The following is a 24,263-nucleotide window of genomic DNA, read 5'->3' as shown; positions in this document are numbered from 1 at the left end:
TTTAGATTACATTAATCCAGGTGTCCGGAGACGTCATCTCGTGACCCCTAAAAAAAAGAAAAATGTTTGTTAAAATTTGGAACTTAGATTATTCTTAAACTGTGCCTTACAACTAAAAAAATAACTGCGATAGCGGGATCCGTATTGAGGTGAACTTGATCAACCAGAGAACCGAGAGTTGGGGGAAGAACCCGGCCCGAGTAATGCAGTCCACAAGGAGCTGCACCGCCTCGATGTAAGCCTTCACATCTCGGGTTCTCAGGTCTACCTCCTCCTTTGTGAACTAATAATCATAAACCTGTTGGGGCAAGCGGTTTTTTTTTTTTTTTTTTACCTCCTCCTGCTTGAACTAACTTATTTTTCCTAGCTGTCGTAACCTTTGGAAGTATTTACGTCCAAACCACTCAATGTCTTCTTTGATCTCTGACTGTTAACTTTCTCAAAGTTCTGCAGAAGTACTTACTCTCGACCTCTGTCATGCCCAGATGATCCGTTACCTGGTTGGGCACGGCCGTGGCTATGTTCTCGATATAGATATCCTTCCATTGCATACTTATAATTCCTTTCCGAAGGAGGAACATTGGCCCATCTTCTCTGCACATTGTTAAGAATACACTGTCTGTGGATTTGATGAGTCCTCTCCATTTCTTTATTATTGCATTCCCATTTTTAAACATATTTTCACCCATAACTAGTTTGATTTCTTCTACAGAAAATTCTTCAGCCTCTTCCTTATTGTTGTTTTGGTCTCCATTTCATCTGTTTCTGATTCTTCCGATGAGGTTGTGTTACCTGGTTTTGATTTTTAAATGTTCCCTTCTTCAGAGCTTCGTGACCGCTTTTGTGTGCCTTGTTCTTTAGTAGTTTCCATTTCTTCCTCCGTTTCGCATTCTTCCTCTGCTTCGTTTTTCTTCTCTGTATCTAAAATAGTAGTTTCTTGTTGGTTGCGTTCCTTTATTTCTTCCACTGCAGTTTCTGTGGTGGTGGCTTGATCCTTGGCTGTTTCTTCTTCCTCTGTTCTTTCTTTGCTGGTCGTTTCTGCATTCTTAGTTACGGGCGCTTCCTTATTATTGCGTTTTAGATTCCCTGTTGCTATTTGTTGGGGCAGTCTTTACCTAGATGTTCCAGAGAACCACACTTATAACACTATTTCTTAACTCCAGGGTAGTTAACTACTACCCTGGCAGAGCCTAGAAAGACAAAATTGGGGACCTTGGCCTTCATTTCCATACGGAAAGTTACTTCACCAGTCTTCCAGTCGGGGAAGTCTGTATCATTAGTGATTTTTACGTCGCATACGACTCCCCATTTCGAAAGCACTTTGTTGATTATTTCGGTTCTCCCCTCCAGATATTCTACAGGGAACCTCTCTATTCTTATTGTCTTGAAAACACTCCCTACTACAAAGGGAAAAAATTTTTTCCCTTGACATTCTAGTCCTTTACTTAACTTGTTCCTGGTTTCCACATTCTTTACTACTACCTGGAACCTGCCTGCTCCATAAGTTGTAAAGCCAACTATATTTTCTGCCCCTACTGCTTCGCTAAGAGCTTTCGCCAACATCCTCTTCGATGTGTCAGCGTCTGCTTCGATGCCAAGGGTCCTGACTCGCGGTGAAAAAGAAATCATGATTTAGAGAAAAAAAAAAACTAAGTCCCAGAAAGGAAGGATCTTCAGAACCAGGGCCAAGCATTCCCTGTTTGCCAAAATCTTCTGCTAGACTAGCTAGAGGCAGAAGACTGCAAACAGCACAAGGCAAAATTAGAGAACAGTAGAAAAAAAAAAAAAAATAGATTGCAAATGATCTTACCACTAGGATCAGGGACTGGATTCTGGAACATGGAGCTCTCTCTCGGGGTTGCTGGAAATAGGAACTTCTGGCAATCAGTAGGTAGACATCAGTGAGTAGGTAGACCTCGGTAGACCAAATTAATACCAAAGTGTATAGCAAAAAGAACTATATACTCTGCTATACAAGTTTCCAAACAGGTGCAACCATTAAGTTACTTAAATATAAAGAGCTAATAAGCTTCATTTCGGTGATATAAACATTATTTAAATTAAGGGGATATTAAATCCCACATTGTTTTAAAACCGAATAAGAAACTCAAAGATTGGAATGAGAGAGTTTCATGCCAAATATAGTAAACTATAAAGTATCGGCGACCACTAGCCTGAGTTAATGCAAGTTACCCTAGTACGTAGTACGATACTGGAGAACTCACAGCAAAGTCGGTAAAGTTCTGATCGCTATTCTTAGGTATTTTCTTCCATAATGTAAAAACACATTTCCTAGGAAATGTATGCTGTTATTACATTATGGTGGGAGGTCACTACCCAGACCGGTTTCAGCCTTTTTTGAGGCTTCATCAGTGAGTAGGTAGACCAAATTAATACCAAAGTGTATAGTGAAAAGAACTTATATACTCTGCTATATGAGTTTCCAACCACAATTGAGTGATAAAAGATGGTTGTTACACTTATTATTTTTAGTAGATTTCTGTACGAAATTAAGCAATTTAAATTTAGAGTTACAAGGTGGAGATAAAAATTTAATTGACATTTAATTTAATTGTTAAGCTTAATAAAAACTTTCCAACAATACTTACTTTTATTAAAGAAAAATATAAATGACCGCGAATTTAGACATCTCCCGTTTTTATTAAAATTTTTTGAACAAAATCAAGAAATGATGCTTCGCTATGATTTAAAAGAATTTATTTGTGAAATAGAATTAATTGAGGAAGAAATAAATTTGAGATTTAAAGATTTTAATAAAACTGAAACTATTGTATCTTTTATCAATAATCCATTTCAAGAAAACTTGATCATCACAGAAATTTTAAATAAAATTAGTGGGCTGTTTGATATAAACCAAGCTGAACTAGAACTTGAGATAATAAACATTCAAAATAGTTTAAATTTAAAATCAATCAACAATGAAGTCATTTGTAAGTATGCACATGAAAAATTCCCAATATTAACTGATATTGCGCGAAAAATTCTGTTGTGTTTCGGATCGACACACTTGTCAGAATCCGCTTTTTGAAATATGACCGTCATAAAAAAATTAATTAAGAAACCAAATTACAAATGATCATTTGGATGATTGTCTGCGATTGGCCACTTCTTCATATCAACTTGACTACAAAAATATTGCGAGGTTCAAACAATGCCAAATTTCACATTAACTTTTTTTTTTTTTTTTTTTTTTTTTTTTTTTTTTAAATCAGCCAGCATTTCCTGTAACTTGTGAGTTTGTAATCAATCTGTTGTTTTTTCTAACTTTGGTTTTTCCAAAATAGAGAAATATTTTATTCCAATATATTTTTTTTTTTTTTTTTGTTGTATTAAAATAATTAAGTGATTAAATAAATTTTTAAATACACAAATAAAGTTTTTAGTTATGTATTTTTTTTTTTAGTTGTTTATTTGTGCATAATTGGATATCAGGTTGGAGTGACATGATCTATATAAGATAGTAGATGCCGAATAACTTATATATAAGAGAGTAGATCGCCGAATAACTTTTTAAAGAAAAGTAGCTCGCGTAGTAAAAAAGGTTGAACACCACTACTCTAGAGTATCAGACATGACGTGTCTGGAGAGTGGTTAGCATTATCTAATATTCTGATTGGCACATGAACAATTTGGATAAAATTATAATTTTATCCAAACTGTTGTCACTGATAATTATCAGTGACAACAAATGCCTTGTCATGGTTACCTGCTGAATCAGTCCAGTCAGAAAAGAAAGCTAGTTCAAGTTATGAACATTATAATGATTATTATTATAATTATCAGACCTCCAGGGAATCAAGAACTCAAGGGAGACCATACCTTACCCATATGAGCCGTCATGCCTTCTCTTAAACTCATTCACTCATGGTTGGCATGTTCTCTTAAGCTATTCAGAATAACTTACATTTGCAAAAATTATTCTAAATTTTTCATCTGCATAACTGATGTAAATTAATGCTTTATTTGGCATATATATGATTTAAAAATGCTATTAAACCATTACATGCATCCACAAGTAAAAAGGCAGTGATTTGCTATACAAAATTTGCTTACATCGGTGGTCTCGAACCTAACTTATTCTATGACCAGGATATGCTTGTACTTACATAGTATACCTGATCAGGAGGCAGTAGAGAGGATTCAGAGATGAGTGATCATGCTGATGACCGGTCTGTGGTATTCTCCCCATGAGGATATGTTGAAGGTGTGTTAGGTGCAAGGTTTAGCTGATAGATGGAAGAGAGAGAACATACTAGAAAGTAATAAGTTATTCTTTTTTTATAAGACTGACACAAAGGAAATTTTTCAATACCTGAAGAACAGAACAGAAAACTAGGGATCACTCATGAAAGTTGTGAATGAGTAGAATGGATTGCCAGAATTAGAAAAGAACAAATATGTGCCCTGATAGTTTGAGGAGAGATGATAGGTATTGTGTGTATAAAGGTTAGTGTAGATTTTCTGTGATGAGTTCTGACTCCATGGAGATATCCATGTAATAATAATAACAATAATATCTGGAATCTTTTGGCTCAGTTCAAAAATGTTCTTTCTCTTTTCCATTCCCACACAAACACAAAATGCCTGAACCAAAAACTTAATCCACCACTTCAGATTCATCACCATGCTCTGAAATTCACATCACCATTATGCCTGCACAGTATGGATGAACTTACCCCCCCCCCACACACACACTCAGTGTTTCTCCCACGATAATATAGTTTTCCTGATTCTGCATTAGTTCTCACTCCAGCAAATGATTTCTCAAGGCATGTGATGCCAAATCCATCCCTCTTATACAAGTCTTTTCTATCATCAAACACTTCCAAATATTCATACTAGTTTCTTCTACATAACCTGTACATTGAATCATAGTCCTACTTAATTCATTACTATCATACTATGGTAATAAATCAACCATTTTCACTTGCTCACTTTTTAGTCTCACTTCTTCCATCAAGCCTTTCACGTCCTCTCATACTATATTTATCATTACTTAAATCATTAGTTCTGACAAATACTAACAACTTTTACTTTTCTTCTCTGTTTCTCTATTTAATTTGACTCATCCTTTATCATTGTGTAGACCTTTCTGTGGAGATAGCACATGCTGGGAGTGTAAGGAACAGATGATTCAGGTGGTACTATTACCCTAATTAAAAGATTTCGTCACCTACCTCAACAACCTTTATCCTTGAATTAAATTCACTGTTGAATTAGAAACAAACAGGTCTTTTAACATTTTTGGATACACTAGTTGAGGTATCTGAACAAAATACACTCAACTTCTTAGTCTATACGAAGCCAACAAACACACCACCCAGTGCAAAAAATAAGCATCATCCATTCTTTATGCAATAGGGCAGTGGTGTTCAACCTATTTTACTACGTGAGCTACTTTTCTATAAAAAGTTATTTGGCGATCTACTTTCTTATATAGATCACGTTCCCCCAACCTGATATCTGATTAATTACGCACAAATAAACAACTAAAATAAATACACAACTAAAAACTTTATTTGTGTATTTAAAAATTTATTTATCACTTTTGTTTTAATACAACAAAAAAAAAAAAAAAATATGTATATATGTATATTGGAATAAAATATTTATTTCTCTATTTTGGAAAACCAAAGTAAGAAAAAACAACAGATTGATTACAAACTCACAAGTTACAGGAAATGCTGGTTGATTTTAAAAAAAAAAAAAAAAAAAGTTAATGTGAAATTTGGCATTGTTTGGACCTCGCAATATTTTCGTAGTCAAGTTGATATGAAGAAGTGGCCAATTGCAGACAATCATCCAAATGATCATTTGTAATTTGATTTCTTAATTGATTTTTTTATGGCGGTCATATTTCAAAAAGTGGATTCTGAAAAGTATGTCAATCCGAAACACAACAGCATTTTTCACGCAATATCAGTTAATATTGGGAATTTTTCATGTGCATACTTCCAAATAACTTCATTGTTTATCGATTTTAAATGTAAACTATTTTGAATGTTTATTATCTCAAGTTCTACTTCAGCTTGGTTTATATCAAACAGCCCACTAATTTTATTTAAAATTTTTGTGATGTTCAAGTTTTCTTGAAATGGATTATTGATAAAAGATACAATAATTTCAGTTTTATTAAAATCTTTAAATCTCGAATTTATTTCTTCCTCAATTAATTCTATTTCACAAATAAATTCTTTTAAATCATAGCGAAGCATTTCTTGATTTTGTTCAAAAAATTTTAATAAAAACGGGAGATGTCTAAATTCGCGGTCATTCATATTTTTCTTTAACAAAAGTAAGTATTGTTGGAAAGTTTTTATTGAACTTAACAATTAAATTAAATGTCAATTAAATTTTTATCTCCACCTTGTAACTCTAAATTTAAATTTCTTAATTTTGTGCATAAATCTACTAAAAATAATAAGTGTAACAACCATCTTTTATCACTCAGTTGTGGATAAATATCTGCTTTTTCTTCAAGAAAAATTTTTATATCGTTAATTAATGCAAGAAAACTTTCTAAAAATTGACTTCTTCTGAGCCAGTGAACGTTGTTGTACAACAGAAGTTCCCTATCATCATCTGCCTGTAATTTAAATAACCACCATTGCAGGGCTTTTCCTCGAACAGAATTTGCAATTTTAAATGTAATATCCCAAACATCTTTTGTGTTTTATCTTTTACTACACAGTACTTGTTGGTGAATAATACAGTGGTATGTTAAAAAATCTGGATATTTGTCATCGTTTTTACATAATGAAATGAAGCCTGATTTATTACCTATCATTGCAGGAGCACCATCAGTAGTAACAGACACAAGTTTAAAAAGCGGAAATTTGTGTTGTTTCACAAATTCATCAAATGCCGAAAAAATGTCTTCTCCCCTAGTCCTTCCCAATAATGGTATAATTTTCAAAAGTTCTTCTTTACTTGAATAATCTTGAAATACCATGCGAATAAATACCATTAACTGAGCAATATCTGTGAAATCGTTTGATTCATCAAATTGTAATGAAAACGCAACACACTGGTGAATGTCTGACATTAACCTGGCCGGGAAACTTTTCTCCGGCAATTGGAACTCTTCCTTTCGGCAATTTGAAACCTTGTCTGCGCCTAGAAGTAGTCTGTCTCGAACCGAGAAGCTCCTTTCTGGAAGTGGGAAACTCCTCTCTCAAGCAATGTGGATCTGGGCAGTCTCTCTGATGGGCAGCCCTCCTCTCTGACAGCAATTCTGAAACCGGGACCCCTTCTGCTTGCTTCAGTCCCTTTTTATTAGGCCTCCGCTAAGACCGCGCATGACGTTTGGCAACCCCCAAAGAATCGGTACGAGTCTTTAATGTTAAGTTTCAAGTTTGGCACGCCTTTGGTTCTCCTTTGCTTTCTTTTGATTATAAGTTGCTGGCCATCGGAAAGTTGTTTGAACTCTTTCTGACTGACTTCAGAGATGTTTACACTTAGAGCCTGCAAGCCTTTCTCATTCATACAAGTTTCAATAACAATCTTTCTAATGCCACGATGTACAGCTTCAGCAAAAAAAACATTGCCTTTGTTTTTAACACTGTAACATATTCTTATTAAAGCAGTATATATAGTTAGCTTCAAAAGAGTTATTTACAAAAACATCTTCTACAAACTATACCGAGACAAACAAAGTCTGTTTTTTTACCATATTCACATGTGACTTAACCTAAGTAAAAAATTGATGTAATGTGCTTTGTGCTTTAGAATATTTAATATTTAAGCTACAAACGAGTTTTTACACTTTGCTTATAATCGTATTCACTCAGCTCAGCTCGCTGTTTGACTTCCACTGATCCAAATTAATTCATTTACCCGGATGTATAAGAAAATTACTGATTTGACAATTTTAACGAAAAATAAATAAACAATAGCAATACACTTAAAGCGAATTAAAAATAATACAAAATAATGATAAATAAAATATTATGTTTTCAGTTTTAATTAAATTTGTAGGTAAGGAGGAATACACGAGATCTACCAAAAATCGCTCCCCGGTCGATCGCGATCGACGGGTTGAACACCCCTGCTCTAGAGTGTCTAATATCTGCTCCTGATACTCGCTGATGCCCTTCTAAGTTATTGTTTATCTAATCAGTTCAAATTATAACAACTTAATGTTGATTCTTTTCCCATGGAGCAACTCGTATCACTTTCTTCGACATGTTGTGTGACAATTTTAAGTCTATGTGGGGGTATGACATGTTGTGTGACATTAGAAGAATGCCAAATGGGACAATTTTGTGATTTCTTAGTCTCATTTCTTTAGTTGGATTATTGTTTTCAGTATTCTGATCTCGACATTTTCAGAGATAAGATTCATTCAATTGTATTGGTATGGAAGATTCATTCCCCATTCCACTTGAAATTCTCATCCTTTATTTTATCTACTTGAACTGGACATATCAGAACTGGTTTTCAACATCAAAATCTTGCTTGCTTTTCTGATTATGCTAAGTCTGAAATAACTACAATAAGTTATCAACACATACAAAACTGATTTCAGATGGGCTACAAGTAAGAAACTTGTATAATGTCCAAACAGCAGTCATGCTCTCTTGCTAATACTGGCCATAACTTTTACTCAGCTTTGTTTCCATCAGTTTTCCATCACTTAGATGTTTCTGTTGCATTATTACCCATGGAAAAAGCTAGTCTCCTAATCTCTTACTTTTCTTTCTTTTTTATCCCCGTACATTTTGGTAAATGTCCTGCTAGTATTCTAAGTACACAACATTCAGTAATTCCTTTGATTTGTCACTAGAAAGTGATCAGTTTGCATTTGTGTTCCCTTCTTATTCTCTCCTATTCTCTATACCAGTGGTCTCTAAAGTGTGGTACACGTACCCCCTGGGGTACGCGAGTCGATATGTGGGGGTATGTCAAAAAAAAGTTTTATATTGATAGGAAAAAAATTAAGTAATTAATTAAAGATTAAGAATATTACTTTCTTTCATCAATTAAACATATATCTAATATAGACAAAGACGTTATAAAGTAATCCTGTAAACTTAAATTTGCGATTAGCGCACATTGGGCGACTTTGCACACATAATCGTCCGTGGTAAAGCTGTCATGTTTCTTAAAACTAGGGAGTAAATCTCTTACTTCTTATCATTGCCATTGTTTGTAGAGTATCCTAGTGTTGACAAGCCCAACTAGAAAAGGAAAATTGCTTAGTTATCCTGCTATCTACAGTTGTATTAATTATTTGATTATTAGTAGTAAGTTTAACGATTTTTTAGTATATATTGTTTCTGTGCAATTCCAATGCCTTTTTGTGCTTACTTTTATGTTTACACTAGAAATAGTGAATTAATATTATCAAAATTGCTTAAAGTTTTTAAAAGTGTTTGATATTATCAATAGTAAATGAATTATATTTTAATTTTACAAATTCACCCTCACAAAATGGATAAATGGTTAAAAAAATTCCCTCCAAAGAAACCGCAAATTGAAGATAATTATGATAGTACTTCTACATCAGACGAACAACAAGGAAAAGATAGGATTGATTCTTCTATTCAAACAAGTTCGTTATCAGTCAAATTAAGCGATAAAAACATTAATCTGAAACTTAACGAAACCTTGCCCAAGAAAGTTCGAAATTATCAAGAAGACTACTTGAAATGGGATTTACATCAACGACAGTCAACAATGAACCTCGTCCTACATGTGTATTGTGTCATGAGACGCTATGTAATGGAAGTATGAAACCATCATTATTAGTAAGACACTTAAAAACTAAACATCATCCTGAACATGAACACAAATCTTTACATTTCTTTGAATGATGTTTGAAGACATGTAATTCTCAATCCAACAACTTAAAAAAATTCACTAAAATTAATGATAAATATTTGGAGGCATCTCTTGAGGTTGCATTTTTAATTGCAAAAGACCAAAAGCCACACACCATTGGGGGAACAGTTGTACTCCCAACCGCCATAAAAATGGTAGAAATAACCCATGGAAAAGAATATGCAGATAAACTAAAATGTATTTCCTTATCGGCAAATACTCTTGGTAGACATATAGAAATCATTGCGGATAATTTAAAGAAGCAACAACGTATCGCAGTATCAGAAGCCATCAAACCAGAATTTCAAGAAATTATGAAAGAAATGCAAGGCCATTGTTCACATTAAATATTGTAATAAATATGTTTGTAAGCTGTTAATAATAAAAATGTGTAAAAATATCTAGCGTTTTTAATTATTATATGATAATACAAGGCATATTTCCTCTTTATAATACTTATTACAATAGATTTTTGCTCAATCAATTGGTTGTACGTGCTATTTATTTTTTCTGTCTTGGGGGTACTTGATCAAAAAAAGTTTGGAGACCACTGATCTATACTATTACCTGAAAATTAAGCTGTAAGACAAGTGGTAAATATTTGCCATCAGTTACTGTCCCCAGTCTCACTCACTGTACTTCTTTCTAATGTAATGAAGAAAACTATGAACAGTTAATTTATACATTACATTGAAGCTTTTCAAAGTAATTAATGATGCCAGTGAATACTGTCGCAGAACAAGGTATCTTGCTTATATCACACACCTTTAGAATGCCATGGAAAAGTTTGCAGAAGAGATATTTCTTGATATCTCTAGGCATTTGATCATATATAGCACAAAGGGCTATTAAGTAAGATAATACAAGGATAATATTGTGTAATATTAAGATAATATTAAGTAAGATAATACCTACTTTCATTAATGGCAAACAAATTATTAATAATTTGTGATATGTGTGTCCTATAAATTGCTGGGTAGAGGCAAATAGCATGCAATTCTATAAAGTCTAGACATGAATAAGTAAATTTATGATGGCATAATTAAAAAAAAGACTTATGAGGAGAGGGAAAGAGATTTGTTTGCAAAGTATAAATAACCAATCAATAATAAACAGCCACTATATACATTTAGTAGTTCAGTTAAAAACTATAGGGGGAGATTAATCCAATGAACTAATAATGTTGATTAGGTGATTCATTTAGGCATGGCAAGAATACATGTGGTTTGATGGAGCATCAAATCATCTCATAAAATCTGATGTGCATGTTATGTGTATTTGTATGCTTTATGTATATAGCATATGTATTTAGCTAACTAAACACATTTGTCTTAACATCTGCTTTCAAATTTTCAGTTCCAGAAAATGTGTTATAGCTGTTAATAATATAGTCATTGCATACAGAAAGTGCTGAATTTATGAAAAAAAAAAAAATATATATATATATATCAACTTGAAATCAGTTTGAATTGTATTTGGGATATTCGATATCATTCAGACCCTTAACAAATGCTCATTTTTGAAATAAAATTCTACCGAAAAAGTGCAACTAATGTTCCGTATAACATCTTTAACCACATCAGATATAGCATTAGTGATATCATTTTGAACTGTGGAAGAAGTTCCTTGAAATACAGTCTAATCCTTTAAATGACTGTCTAAAAAAGGATCATACTCATGGAGCACATTTAAAAATTCTGTATAATTTCCAAGATTAGCTGAATCTTCAAACTCATCATGACCTTTCAAAGGAAGCTCTTGCTTGACCAAATAGCATAGCATCAATTAATCTTTTTAAAAATGTCAAAGTCAACAAAAGTCTTCACTGCACATCACATCCAGTTAATGATTCTACTGCATCATATTATGAAATAGAGAATTGTCTTATCTACTCAGTTTTTACATCTTTGTGCTTGCTCAATAAATTTGGAAGAGGACAAGGCTTGCCTCCTTCAACTATGGTCATACAATCTGCAAAAGTTCTGGCAGAAAACAGGACATTTATTAGATCATCAACATTGTTTCCTATTGTAAATATGGGCAAAAAAGTTATACATTTATGAAAAAATGTATATTAGAAACTTGTCTATAATATATATAAAAACTTTCGCATCAGTTCACACTTCACACACACAATAAAGATAACTCGGAAAACCAAAAACAGCAACTCATGACATTGTTCAGTTGGATTGGTTGACACAATAACCAATCACAGCCACTGATTTCTAGGTGCTATTGATTTCTCAGCAAACACCCTGCATTACCTTCTAGGTGGTTTAAACCATTGGAACACTAAGAATTTGACCTGCTGTGCCATCTGTATGTCTGATCAAAGGGCTCAAAGGTGTGTATATTTTGAATGTACACCCAGGCTATTAATGCAAATGTTATGCAATGTTTACGCATCGAAAAGTATCTGCTTTGTGAAGCATTAGTATGTCATATTTAATTTTTAGGGGAAACAATTAGGGGAGTCTTTAATAGGAGTGAATACAAAAATATAATATTGGCAATATTGATATTCCATGGATTGCATTGCACACCTGGGATATTCATATCCCTCCCCCAATACCAAAGGTATCCAGCAAATAAATGGCAGAAGATTTCAATAAAAATATAGAAGATAAATCTTTGGAAGGTGGCAAAATGTTCTGGAGGCGATTAAAAATGCTTAGAAATGGAGGAAAGAATACTGTAAAAGGAATCGGAGATAACAAAGGTGACATGAAAACTGAAGATAAGAATAACCTAGATGTCTGGAGTAATTACTTTGAAAGACTTATATGGAACAAGCAGTGACAGAAAGGTAGGAGAAAAATTTTAAGAGATATGCAAACAGGATATATATATCAGTACTCAAGTTAGAAAAGCCATCAAAAACTTGAAATGCTGAAAGGCAGCTGGAGTAGATGATATTCAACCAGAAATGCTTAAATATAAAGGTATGAAAAGTTTTTTGCAGTGGCTGTGCTGCATAATTCAGAGGATCAAATTCCAGATGATTGGAGTAGAGCTCTCATAGTTCCCATCTATAAAAATAAAAAATAAAATAAAAAGTAATGCAATGTGAGAATTACAGATTAATTTCTCTTACTAAGTGTTCCAGGTAATATTTATGCAAGTATACTTGAAAAGAGAATGAGAAAAATTGTGGAAGAGAAACTGGGAGAAGAACAAGCTGGATTCAGGCCAAATAGAGTTTGTTGAGATCAGATTTTCACTGTTATGACATATAGTTTTGAAATGATAGGAATATGACAAGGATCTGTACTTAGATCCTTTTTTGTCTATCTGGAAAAGGCATATGACAAGGTGCCCAGAAAAAAAGTTTTTCAAAACACTATAATTATATGGGGTAAATGGAACATTATACAGAGCAATACATAATTGCTATTTAAATTGTAAGTCAGCAGTTAGTACTGAAAGAAATACAAGATGATTTGATGTAAAATCAGGTGTAGGACAAGGATACACATTATCTCCACTGTTATTCATCATCTGTATGGATCATATTATGAAAGAAAGTGCCATTAAACCTGATATTAGAATTGGAGATATCAGACTTAATTGTCTGCTTTTATGCAGATAATATTATATTCCTAAACACATCCAGCGCAAGTCTCCAAGATTATCTAATTAAATTGAATAATGATTGTAACAAATTTTGCATGAAAAGACCAAAACTATTAAAATAGGTGGAATATAGAAAACTTTAGCTGCATTCTGAATGGAAATATTTTAACTATTTAGGAACAGTTTTCAGCGAAGATGGCAGGTTAAATCTGGAAATAGACAACAGAATAAGCAAAACTGGCATGATGGGAAGCCATTTGAATAAATTTATATGGAATAAGAGCGAAATTAGCCAAAACACTAAACTAGCATTATATAAGATGGTGTTTTAACCAATTTTCAGTTATGGATCTGAAATTTGGATCAGAAATACAGCACTTGATCAAAAATTAGATACGGCAGATATGAGAAGTCTGAGAAAGATTAGGCAAGTGAACAGATAGCATCAATGGCATAACCATATTAAAAATGAAGACATTAGAAAGGATCTTGACATCGCTTGCATTCAAGAATGTGTGAGCAAGGCTTATCTAAGATGGTATTGTAAACGGTAGGCTATTAATTTTTATTTATAAGCCACCATTGTTATTAATTTTATATATATTCCTTTCTTATTCTCACTATTCCTTCTTACTATTGCGTACTTAGTTTATTACCTTTTGCACTAAGAGTTTTATGCCTATGGATACTAGCAAATTTATTTGATAAGACTGCGCCACCAGTATTAATTTTAATTGACATAAACTCAGTAATACGGCCGGTTGCTTTCTCTCTGTCTTTATCTAACACAAATTCCTCCAGAAAAACTTTACACAAACAGTCGTGGTCTATTTGCACTTAACTATACACTTCGGCTATCTTACTTGGTTTCCTGCTCTTAAGTTCGCGTTTATTTAGGAACAGTGCATCGTAAAATAAACAATCAGGCGGCACTCTATTGACATTCAATTAAAACACATTTATTTACATTAAAAAAAAAAACAAAGTAAAGCGATAGGGAAATTACTCTCTCTTTACCTATCCTTATATATTTTTGATATAAAGAAACAAACTTTCCCCTTTCAATATTAAATGACTATGCAATGTAATTACTTTGTTACTTCTTTGCTTAAAAAAAATCAAATTGCCGAGACTAATTTACTCATAAAGAGATTAGCTAGCTATGGCAAGTTATCTTACAATTTATATTCCAGTTAACAACTAATCAGAGAACTCTCTTATAGATATTTCTTATTACTATTTCTTATTAGTCCATCTATGACATATCTCCTAGATTACAAAAAGAATGTATATTAAAGGATGTAATACACTTACAGAGGCTCTTTGTCACGACACCTTCCAAAAGTCCTGCATCAAAGTCACTATGGTTTTTCTTTCATCTCTGGCCTTGGGTTTCTGTCCGGAGAGTCTTGTTTAAGGGGGTGTTTTGTCGGAATATCAGCCGGTCTTGGACTGCAATCTTCCCGGTACTCAAAAGCTCAGGCAAGAAGTTTCAGCATACAGGCTTGAAGATCACTCTGTGGCTTTTGGCTTCGGTTGACTTCCTGCAGCACTATGACATCTGACCGGCACTTGGCATCAGCTGTTCTCCCAATTTTTTCTTCTGGTGTGGGTTCGTCGTAAAGTCTGGTCCTCTGGGTCCGACTGCTTCTGGTTCTCTGCCTCTGGCTCTCCTCTTAGTAACGGCGGCTTGCCTCGCCTCTCCTTTGGCAACTGGACCTGGACTCTCCTCCTGATGTTCAGCTCAGTCCCCTTTTATTTTCGCCTTCTCGGGACCTTGCATCAAGGGTTGTAAACCCTGAAGAAATCGGCAGTTCTCCTTGATTGTTTTGTTAAGGCCAGCCCCTTCTTTCTTCTCCTCCATGTACTCTTTTTTTCCTTGTCTTGTCAGGCAGAAACTTCTCTGAAACTAGTGGATCTTTTTGATACTAACTTTGAACGGGTTCATGCGCAGAGCTCACAAACAACTTTCTCACACACTTAATCGTAAACAACTTTCTTGTACTCTTATACATAGCTATTATACAAAATTTCCAATGGCAAGCATTGCCTTTGTTTTTGACATTCTAGAAACTTTAGTTAAAACAGTAAATACAATCAATTCCAATGTTATTTACATTAATTTTTAACATAAAATACATAGAGACAAACAAGGTTATTTTTGTAACAGTTCTCATGAGACGACTTGACCTATAAAAAGCGATGTAAAGCGCTTTAGTATTTTTAAGCTACATAGAGTTTTACAGCATGGTTACTTAAGCAGAATGGGAGAGGAAAGGTTAGCAGAACAGGTGTTTGATGACAAGAAAAAGATCCAGAGGAAGACCAAGGTCTAGCCCGATTGATTCAGTCAGAAATGCCTCAGAAGAATGAAATGTTAAATGAAATGGCAGTATTGGAGTGTTGATTAGTAATGGACTAATTTGGAGGAATAATGTTGACAGGAGGTTATTAATAATGTAAGCTTATTCATGTAGTGCTATCATAGTATCCTGAACACCTATTGAGGGTGCATACCAGGAAATTGATGATGATTTCTAATATAGTCAGGTGATCAGATCTGGGCATAGAAATCCAAATTAGGCCTGATTAGTGCCTTGTATTGTGGAATCATCACCTCCTTCATTAGCATTCTTTGCATTATAGTAGCAGTTTTCTGAATAACCCATACACTTTTGTGGTGTGTCCTCTGAACTTTTGTGTCCTATCCTCCAAGTTCCCCAGATTCGACATCTCCTTCCCATCCAGAAGCAAAATGCCTCTTATGATACGAGGGTGGTCTGAAAAGTTCTCGGCCATTGATGGCAACACTATCGGCAAGATTTTTTTTTTTTTTCTAAGTTGGTACATCTGTCATAAGCATCTATGTGAAATTGAAGTCATTCTATCAAGTAGTTTGTTTTATACAGCTGTCTGAAGAGCAAAAGTGTTTTCTGTATCCTTTGAAATGGATGAAATTGAGTATCGTGCGGTTATAAAATTCTTTGTAAAAGAAGGTTTAACTGCAAAAGACATTCATTCAAAGTTCATAAAAGTTTATGGGCACTCTTCTCCTTCATTTTCGACAATTAAGAAATGGACTGCCGAGTTTAAACATGGCTGTACCAGCAGTGATCCACATGAAAGACATCCAAAAAGTGTAACAACACCAGAAATCATTGATCAAGTGCATGATATGGTATTGGATGACTGGCGAGTCAAAGTGTGTGAAATTGCTGAGACTATAGGCATTTCAAAAGAACATGTAGGATATATTTTGCATGAAGAATTGCATATGAAACAGCTTTGCGCAAGATGAGTGTTGCGCTTGCTCACAGCAGATCAAAACGCACTCCCCAAAGTCTGTTCCATCAGCAGGAAAGATTCATGGCATTGGTGTTTTGGGATGCTAAAGGCATTTTGTTTATTAATTATCTTGAAAAGGGTAAAGCAATAACCGGAGAATATTATTTCGATCTTTTAACCAGACTAGATGAAAAAATTCCTGAGAAAAGCCCTGGTTTGCAGAGGAAAAAAAATCATCTTTCATCAGGACAATGCACCTGCCCACAAAAGTGTTTTGGCAATGGGAAAATTAAGGGATCTGCACTCTGAATTGTTGTAACATCCACCCTATTCCCCAGATTTGGCTCCCTCTGACTTCTGTCTCTTCCCAAAACTAAAACTCTTCCTCGCTAGACAGCGTTTTTCTTCGAGTCAAGAGGTGCAAGAGGTGATTGCAGCTGTAGAGGGATATTTTTCAGATCTTGCTGAGAACCACTACAGGGATGGGATAATGGTGCTAGAGCATCGCTTAAGACTAATAAATGTATTAGTCTTAAGGGAGATTATGTTGAAAAATAAAAATAATTTTGAAATTATAAATTTGTTTTTTCATTGTTAAGCCAAGAACTCTTCAGAGCACCCTCATATATCTCATTTCGTCTTCTCTAGCCAAAGTGCATAACCTTACATTTAGTAACATTGAAATAACATTCCTATTCTTCAGTCCAAAACATCAGAGTGTTGAAATCTTCTTGTAACATTACATCAGAACTTCCTGACATTGCTCTTTCTAATTTGGCATTATCAGCAAGCAACTGAACATATCCTCACACCCTGAACCATAACATTGATATATAAATTAAACAGGAGTGGTCTCAGAATGGAACCATGTGGTACCTCACTCATCACCTTCCTTTTTTGGGGGAGGGGGGAGAGCACCTTGTTACACAGCTTGCTGGTTCCTGCCATTCAACCATCCCTGCAACCAAGTTATCAAGTGACTATTCATCCCCATCCTACTCAGTTTCAACAATAATTTATCATGTAGTATTCAATCAAATGCTTTAACAAAATCCAGATAAATCACTGTATAAACATCTCTGTCAAATACACTAGTCACCCTATTATGAAATATAACCAAGTAACTAAAGCATGATCTCCCCTTGACAAACCTATGCTATTCTCAAAAGATTTTCATTCTCATCAGTCAAGATTTATATGCTGTCTCTAAACCAGCCTCTCTATCTTTGCCACTATACCTGATATACACACTGGCATACAACAATCCCTTGATTAATGCGCCTAATGCGTTCTTTAAAACTCTAGATTAATAAAGGGAAAAAGTATAATTTGTTCCACACTTTGTTGAGCTTCGCTTGGCTTGGTGCCAAGAATAGTCGATTCATGCTGAAGGGAAGAAAGAAATGAAGGACGTACAAATTGATCACCAACACGTGAAACCATGTGCTGTATAGATAAAATTTCCCAACTGTTATACAAGCAAAATAGTTACCACTTTAAAAACTACAATGATCATAAAGGAAGAAGTTAATTTTCTGACGTATAATAATAAACAACTCATCCCAGAAGACTGATTGATTACCCTATTATTGGTGGATTTTCCTATTTGTGACATGTGCAGAAATCTCGAATCTGTGGGCATACTATAGCAGATGACATAAATTTTGGCGGTAAAAATTTGGAACATAGTGTACATGGAAGTAGTGTAGTATGCCATTAAAAATAACTTTGTAAAATGTTTTAAATCGTTAACTAAATTATTTCATTGTGGTGAGTGATTTTTTAAAATAGTTAGCCATAAAAATGTATAGATAGAAAATTTTTAAAATCTGTAACATTTATTTTTAAGATGTATATAGGTGCACTAATTGAATTTGGGTATCGAAAAAAAATGGCGCACTAATCGGAGCTCATTTCAAGATACTGACTTGGCTTCTCCCTTATGCAGTAGCACTATTTTTCCTTGTTTCCATTCTTCTGAGACTGTTCCTGTTGCTAGACTTCTGTTGAACAACCAAGACGAGAGCACTGCCAGATTTTTTGCACATTCCTTTAATATACGTTGTGATATCCAATCCAGTCTGTCTTATTAATCTCATGGCTACTTACTGTATTTACACGAATATAGCTTGCACTTTTTTCTCAAAATTAAAGTTAAAAATTCATGGTGTGAGATATATGTCGCGATTTTCAGAAACTAAGGATTTTTAGGAAAAAACTAAATTGATGTTTATGACTAAATCCTCATTATTCATTATAATTGCTCACATTATTTATAAAAAATTAATGAATTTAAATTTTAATTATCAACATTATTTATGCAATTGGCAGCTTACCTTCATCACGCAATATAATTGAATCTTTTAGTGACAATATTTCTGTAATTATATTAGTTATTTCTGGTGAAATCATGTCCAAAGTTCTCAAAATCCAGTTGCACAACAGTTCTAATGATGGTCTCTTAATCTTAATCCACCCCCAAGCAATCTAAAATTGAGAAGAAGAAGTCAGTGTCCTTACTCCCATATTTCCTCTTCTTGTTGCTTCCGTCTGTGCATATGATTGATGCAGTATTAACAAAAGATCGTGTGACTTAACACAAAGGCAAGCTGACGATTGTTGAGCTGAAATGCTAATTCTGTTCAACCGAATACCAAAATATCTGAAACTGCCATAACAACATTCACTATCTATTTCTTAAAGTTTTAAACTTTTTTCATAAAGTAAAATCAGGGGTGCGAGGTATATGCAAGGGTGAGTTATCTTCGAGTTATTATAGTAATATTCCACTTATCTTTCTTGAACTCAGTTATTTGAACTCATTCTTATTGTTATTTAGCATTACTCCTAATTCCCCCTCCCTTATATGAAGCACGGTAAGAAGAATAGTCATTGAACATTTCCATTATATCTTAAGCAAATGTGACCCATGTTGCATTTCTAGACAGCTAAAAGTCATTATTCCATATTCACCCTTTCTGTTACTATTGACATAAATATAGAATTTTCAATGGCTTTGCTTTACTGGTTTAGTCAGTCTCCTTTCACATGCCAATTGCTCCTTCCTCACTACAATTGTCACATTCCTAGTCTGCACCTTATAACTCTTCATTCTGCTGAGGACCACCCTGTTCTTTATATCTCCCTAACATCTTTCTCAGAAGCTCCTATATAATTTCATTATTAATCCATTTCACTCCTATGTTATTTATCCTCCTAACTTAGGAATGCGATCTAATACATTTTTGTACCATTTGTATTTCTGTTATTTCTTAAGATTTTCTGCTCTGATCACCTAGTCTGACTACCTCAGAAGGTACACTTAGGACTGCAGGTAATAATACAAATCTGCTTTTGTTGTGAGGGAAATTCTTTTTAGGAGTCAAAGCTAATATGTGTTAATAATTAGTTAGTAATGCTTTGTTCTCAAAACTGCCAATCCAAATCTGATTATAATGCTTTAAAACAGAACAGTAAAAAGATAAGGTATGTTATATTCATTTTGATTACTGTAGTTCTGACTGATGGCATCTGAATCATGTATAGATAGTGAGAATATGGAGTTTCTTGAAGGAAAAAGAGGAACTGAATTAATAGAATTAGGTTTGAAATAATAAGGAAGGAAGTTGTGGGGAGAGGAAGAAAGATAAAGCAGATAGTTTTTGTTGCTTTAAGACAGTGGTTAAAGAAGGGGGGGTTGTAGCTTTGTTCATATGTATTCAGCTTGTGCCAGTAGAAAGAGATGATCTAATTATATTATTCACCCACATCTTTTTTTATATAAAGAGGACACCCTCTCTTAAAATAATACACTCTCTTGTATATATTTGATTTTACATCTGTCAAAGAAACACAACATAGCATTTTCAGCACCTTCCTGGTTTTCTTGACAAAAAAAAAAAAAAAATCTCCTCTTTTAACTAGCAAGCAGAACTTTGCTCATGGAAGTCCACATAAATGATGGTATAAATTTTTATGTCAGAAAGCTGTAGCATATATATGGACTCAATGTTGGTCTACGTAGCTGAGTGGATAGTGTACTCTCCTGCCAATAGGTCCAAGGTTCAAATCCCATTGCATGCACAGATGTTTGTGAATGTCTTTAAAAATAGTGAGAGATAAATTTCATTAGTGTGCACCTACAACCTTCCTTATTTGAGGCCTAAAGTGGCTTGAATAAGATTCCTGTTTAGTTTGTAAAGAAGGGTTTCCATATTATTTAATTCATAGCCTACTCACAGTACTAATACTAATGTACTATGGGTTAACAACCATTTATGAGTGTGATTCACATTAAAAAAATGCAATGCTTCTTTTTTCATTGTTTTCATTGTGGAGGAAATATAAAGAAAAAGGTGATCATACTCTTGAGCAGTACAAAGTGCAAGCAAGAAGGTTGGCCAATATGGTAAGAAAAACCAAATCAGATTATGAGAGAAAATTAGCCAAGCAGGCCAAAGTAAATCCAAAGAAGTTTTTTCATTATATAACAAGTAAGAGGGAAAATGATCATGGTTGGATGGCTCTAATTGATGTTGATGGTAGGAAGGTTGACAGAGGCAAAAAAATGTTGAGTTGTGTGATTTTGCAAAGTTATCATTCAGGTGGAGATTTTGCAGTTGATGAGAGAGAGAGATGGACGTCAGAATTGAGGTAGATTAACAGGAAGTATTCAGCATATTGAAAAATATGAATGTGAATACATCAATGAGACTAGATGGCATGTCAGCCTGTGTACTGAATGAATGTGCAGGAGAATTGGCACCCCCTCTGATGAAGTTGTTCAGTCTAAGTGTCAGCTCTAGCAAGGTTCCAAGGGAGTGGAAGGAGGGGTAAGATAGTTCCATTGCATAAAGGTAGCTCCAAGAAATATAAACTACAGAAAAATTAATATATCACGTGTGGTTGTTAAAGTATTGAATAAGTTAAAGATAAAATCCAATAGTGGGTGGATAGAGCTACAATACTATAGTGGGCAGCATGGCTTTGTCAAGGGGTAGATCCTGTTTTAGTAATTTATTCACATTTTATAATAAAATGACAGTGATCAGATAAAGGAAATGGCTGCACTATGACACTGCTGGACTTTGCAAAGGCATTTGACAGAATACCACATGGCAAACTATTACAAAAGTTTGAGCAAATGGAAATGGATATGTTGGTGGATAGGGAGTTGAAGTTTAGGGGGCACATTGCAAAAATGGCTAAATCAGCTCATCAAATCACTTGGTTACTGAAGGATACTTTGATGAGCAGGGACAAGCAAGTTATTGTTCCTCTGTATCGAGCTTTGATAAGACCCCATCTTGACTTCTGTGCCCAGATTTGGGCGCCAGGGTTTCTTCTTGATGGGGAGGAGTTGGAGAGAATCCAGAGGTGAGTGACTAAGATGATAGCAGGTCTATGGAATGAACCTTATAAGAACAGGTTGAAGATTTGTGGGTTGCAGAAATTGGTTGATAGGTGGAAAAGGGGTGATATGATTGAAATATTCAAATTACTGAAGGATTTCTATAAGATTAATTCAGAGAATATTTTTGAGAACAGGACTGGTGGGAAGACTAGGGGCCATCCATGGAAACTGGGCAATAGTGTGGTTAGCAGGGGTGTTAGAGCTAGGTTTTTTATTTTGAGAGTGGTAAATGAGTGGAATAAGCTGCCAGAGTCTGTTGTGGGTACCATGACTGTGAATGAGTTCAAGGCAAAGTATGATAGATACTGTGTGAATGTTGAATAGTTGTTCTTGACATGATGTTAGGGCCTCCCTCGATGAGTCTAAGGACTCCTTGGAGTTTGCCTGTAATAATAATAATATGAAACTAGCAGGGTGCTTAAGGGTCAAAGCTGTATAACTGAGAGGAGACCTCCACATAGCCTTTAAAGGAATGCGGAGAACCTACCAGGGCTTCTGACCTAATGTCCAATCCTCACCTTCTCGTGGTGCACCCTGTTGGGTACCTACTTGGATACTGAACGGACAAGGATGGGCTGGCAATTTGGGATTTAGCCGACCAAATTGTATTCTTATTGGTTAAACCAAAATATAGAATGATGGTATAACTTGACAAAATTTCATGCTGGCTGGGGCGTCGCCCGGTTAAACAAGGCCCCCGTCATTTTCACCAGGGAACCAGGGCGAACAGCGGAAAGTCAGCTACTGGAACAAATCTGAAAATAAACCCCAACTCAACATCACCAGAGTTAAAGATCGGTACTATCAACGTAAGAAGCCTGAATGGCAAAGAAATGGAGCTAGCTGAGGAATTAGATAAGTACCAGATCGACATAATAGGGGTGACTGAAACAAAAAAGACCAAAACTGGTGAGATCTTTCTGAGCAATAAATACAAAATGTTATATTCAGGCAATGACAATCAAGGAAAAGAAGGAGCAGCCATAGTATTCAACACAAAATACGAGGCTAATCTTCTTGAATGGAAGTCAGTCTCAAGTAGAGTAATGTGGGCAAATATGAGAATGGGGAACTGGACAATGAGACTTATTTGTGCCTATGGTCCCACAGAAGGTTCTACTAAGGTAGAAGTGGAGGAATTTTTTGAGGCTTTAGAAAAAGCAACTGACACAATGAAAATGAAAAGTTGGTCCTTGTTGGGGATCTAAATAGCAGAGTAGGAAATGATTGTCAGACATACAAAAATATTTTGTGAAAATTTGGAGAAAAGAGCAAAGCTAATAATATAATAACTAATATTTAACGAATTGACAGCGTATACTAGAAATATAGATTAAATAAACTTTAATATATATTTTCCGATATTTCGGCGAACGTCACGTTGAAATCTTCTTGGGAACTTACTACTAAGACACGTGCATACAAGTACTAATAACAGCAAATGAGACTGAAGCTAGGAAGCTAGCGTTTTCCTAAAGTCCTGATGGTACCCCCTGGCGGGCTATATTGGTAGTTCTTGGCCTTTGGGCTGAAGTTCTTCTGATAAACGTTTCCCAAATTTGGGACAGTCTCATGCATCCAAATTTGTTGAGGTTTGGCATGTTCCTAAGGGCCGAGGCTGATTCCATGAATAGTCTTTCATACTTGAACTTGCTGCGGTGTATTACTGTGGCTTTCTTCCATCTTATTCTGTGGCGAGTATCCAGAGCGTGGTCTGCAAGCCCAGAGTGGCTGTACTGGTGAAATCGGATGTAATCCTTGTGTTCTGAGATTCTGATATTTGCTGTCCTACCTGTTTGGCCAAAGTAGGACAGTTTACAGGTGCAAAGGACCTGGTATACACCAGGTAGGTCTAGGGGAAGTGGTTGGTCTTTGGTGGAGCGGATAAGGGATGCCAGTTTTCTATGTGGTCTGTAACAAGTGGTCAAGTCATGTTTTTTTAAGATTTTATTGATTTTTTCTGAGGTGCCTCGGATGTAGGGAATGGTGATGGATTTAGAGTAATCTTTATTGTGAAGGGGAGGGGGTGGTGGGTTGTGGATAACTGCGTTAAGTATTTTTTGGAGGGGGGTAGCCGTTGGCTGAGAAAGTGTCATGGATGTGATTTAGTTCAGTGGTTAGGGCTTGATCATTAGAACAGATTATTTTT

General features: G+C 34.8%; 2 protein-coding genes across 4 annotated transcripts in view; one reads left to right on the top strand and one right to left on the bottom strand.

The window, feature by feature from the left end:
- The window catches only part of por (Protein-serine O-palmitoleoyltransferase por), a 277,914-nt gene extending 277,269 nt beyond the window's left edge, over positions 1 to 645 (bottom strand). The window contains exon 1 of the mRNA XM_090393431.1: positions 464 to 645. Within this exon, the coding sequence (XP_090249557.1) occupies positions 464 to 645 (182 nt within the window). The remainder of the gene's footprint in view (positions 1 to 463) is intronic.
- The window catches only part of LOC150106545 (transmembrane protein 243-like), a 95,884-nt gene that overhangs the window by 18,452 nt on the left and 53,169 nt on the right, over positions 1 to 24,263 (top strand). The window lies entirely within an intron of this gene.

The sequence above is a fragment of the Typopeltis vanoorti genome, chromosome 5 (assembly GCF_054136105.1).
Source record: "Typopeltis vanoorti isolate ZY-2024b chromosome 5, IOZ_Tvanoo_1.0, whole genome shotgun sequence".
Taxonomy (NCBI): domain Eukaryota; kingdom Metazoa; phylum Arthropoda; class Arachnida; order Uropygi; family Thelyphonidae; genus Typopeltis; species Typopeltis vanoorti.
This window is presented reverse-complemented; position numbering and strand designations above follow the sequence as displayed.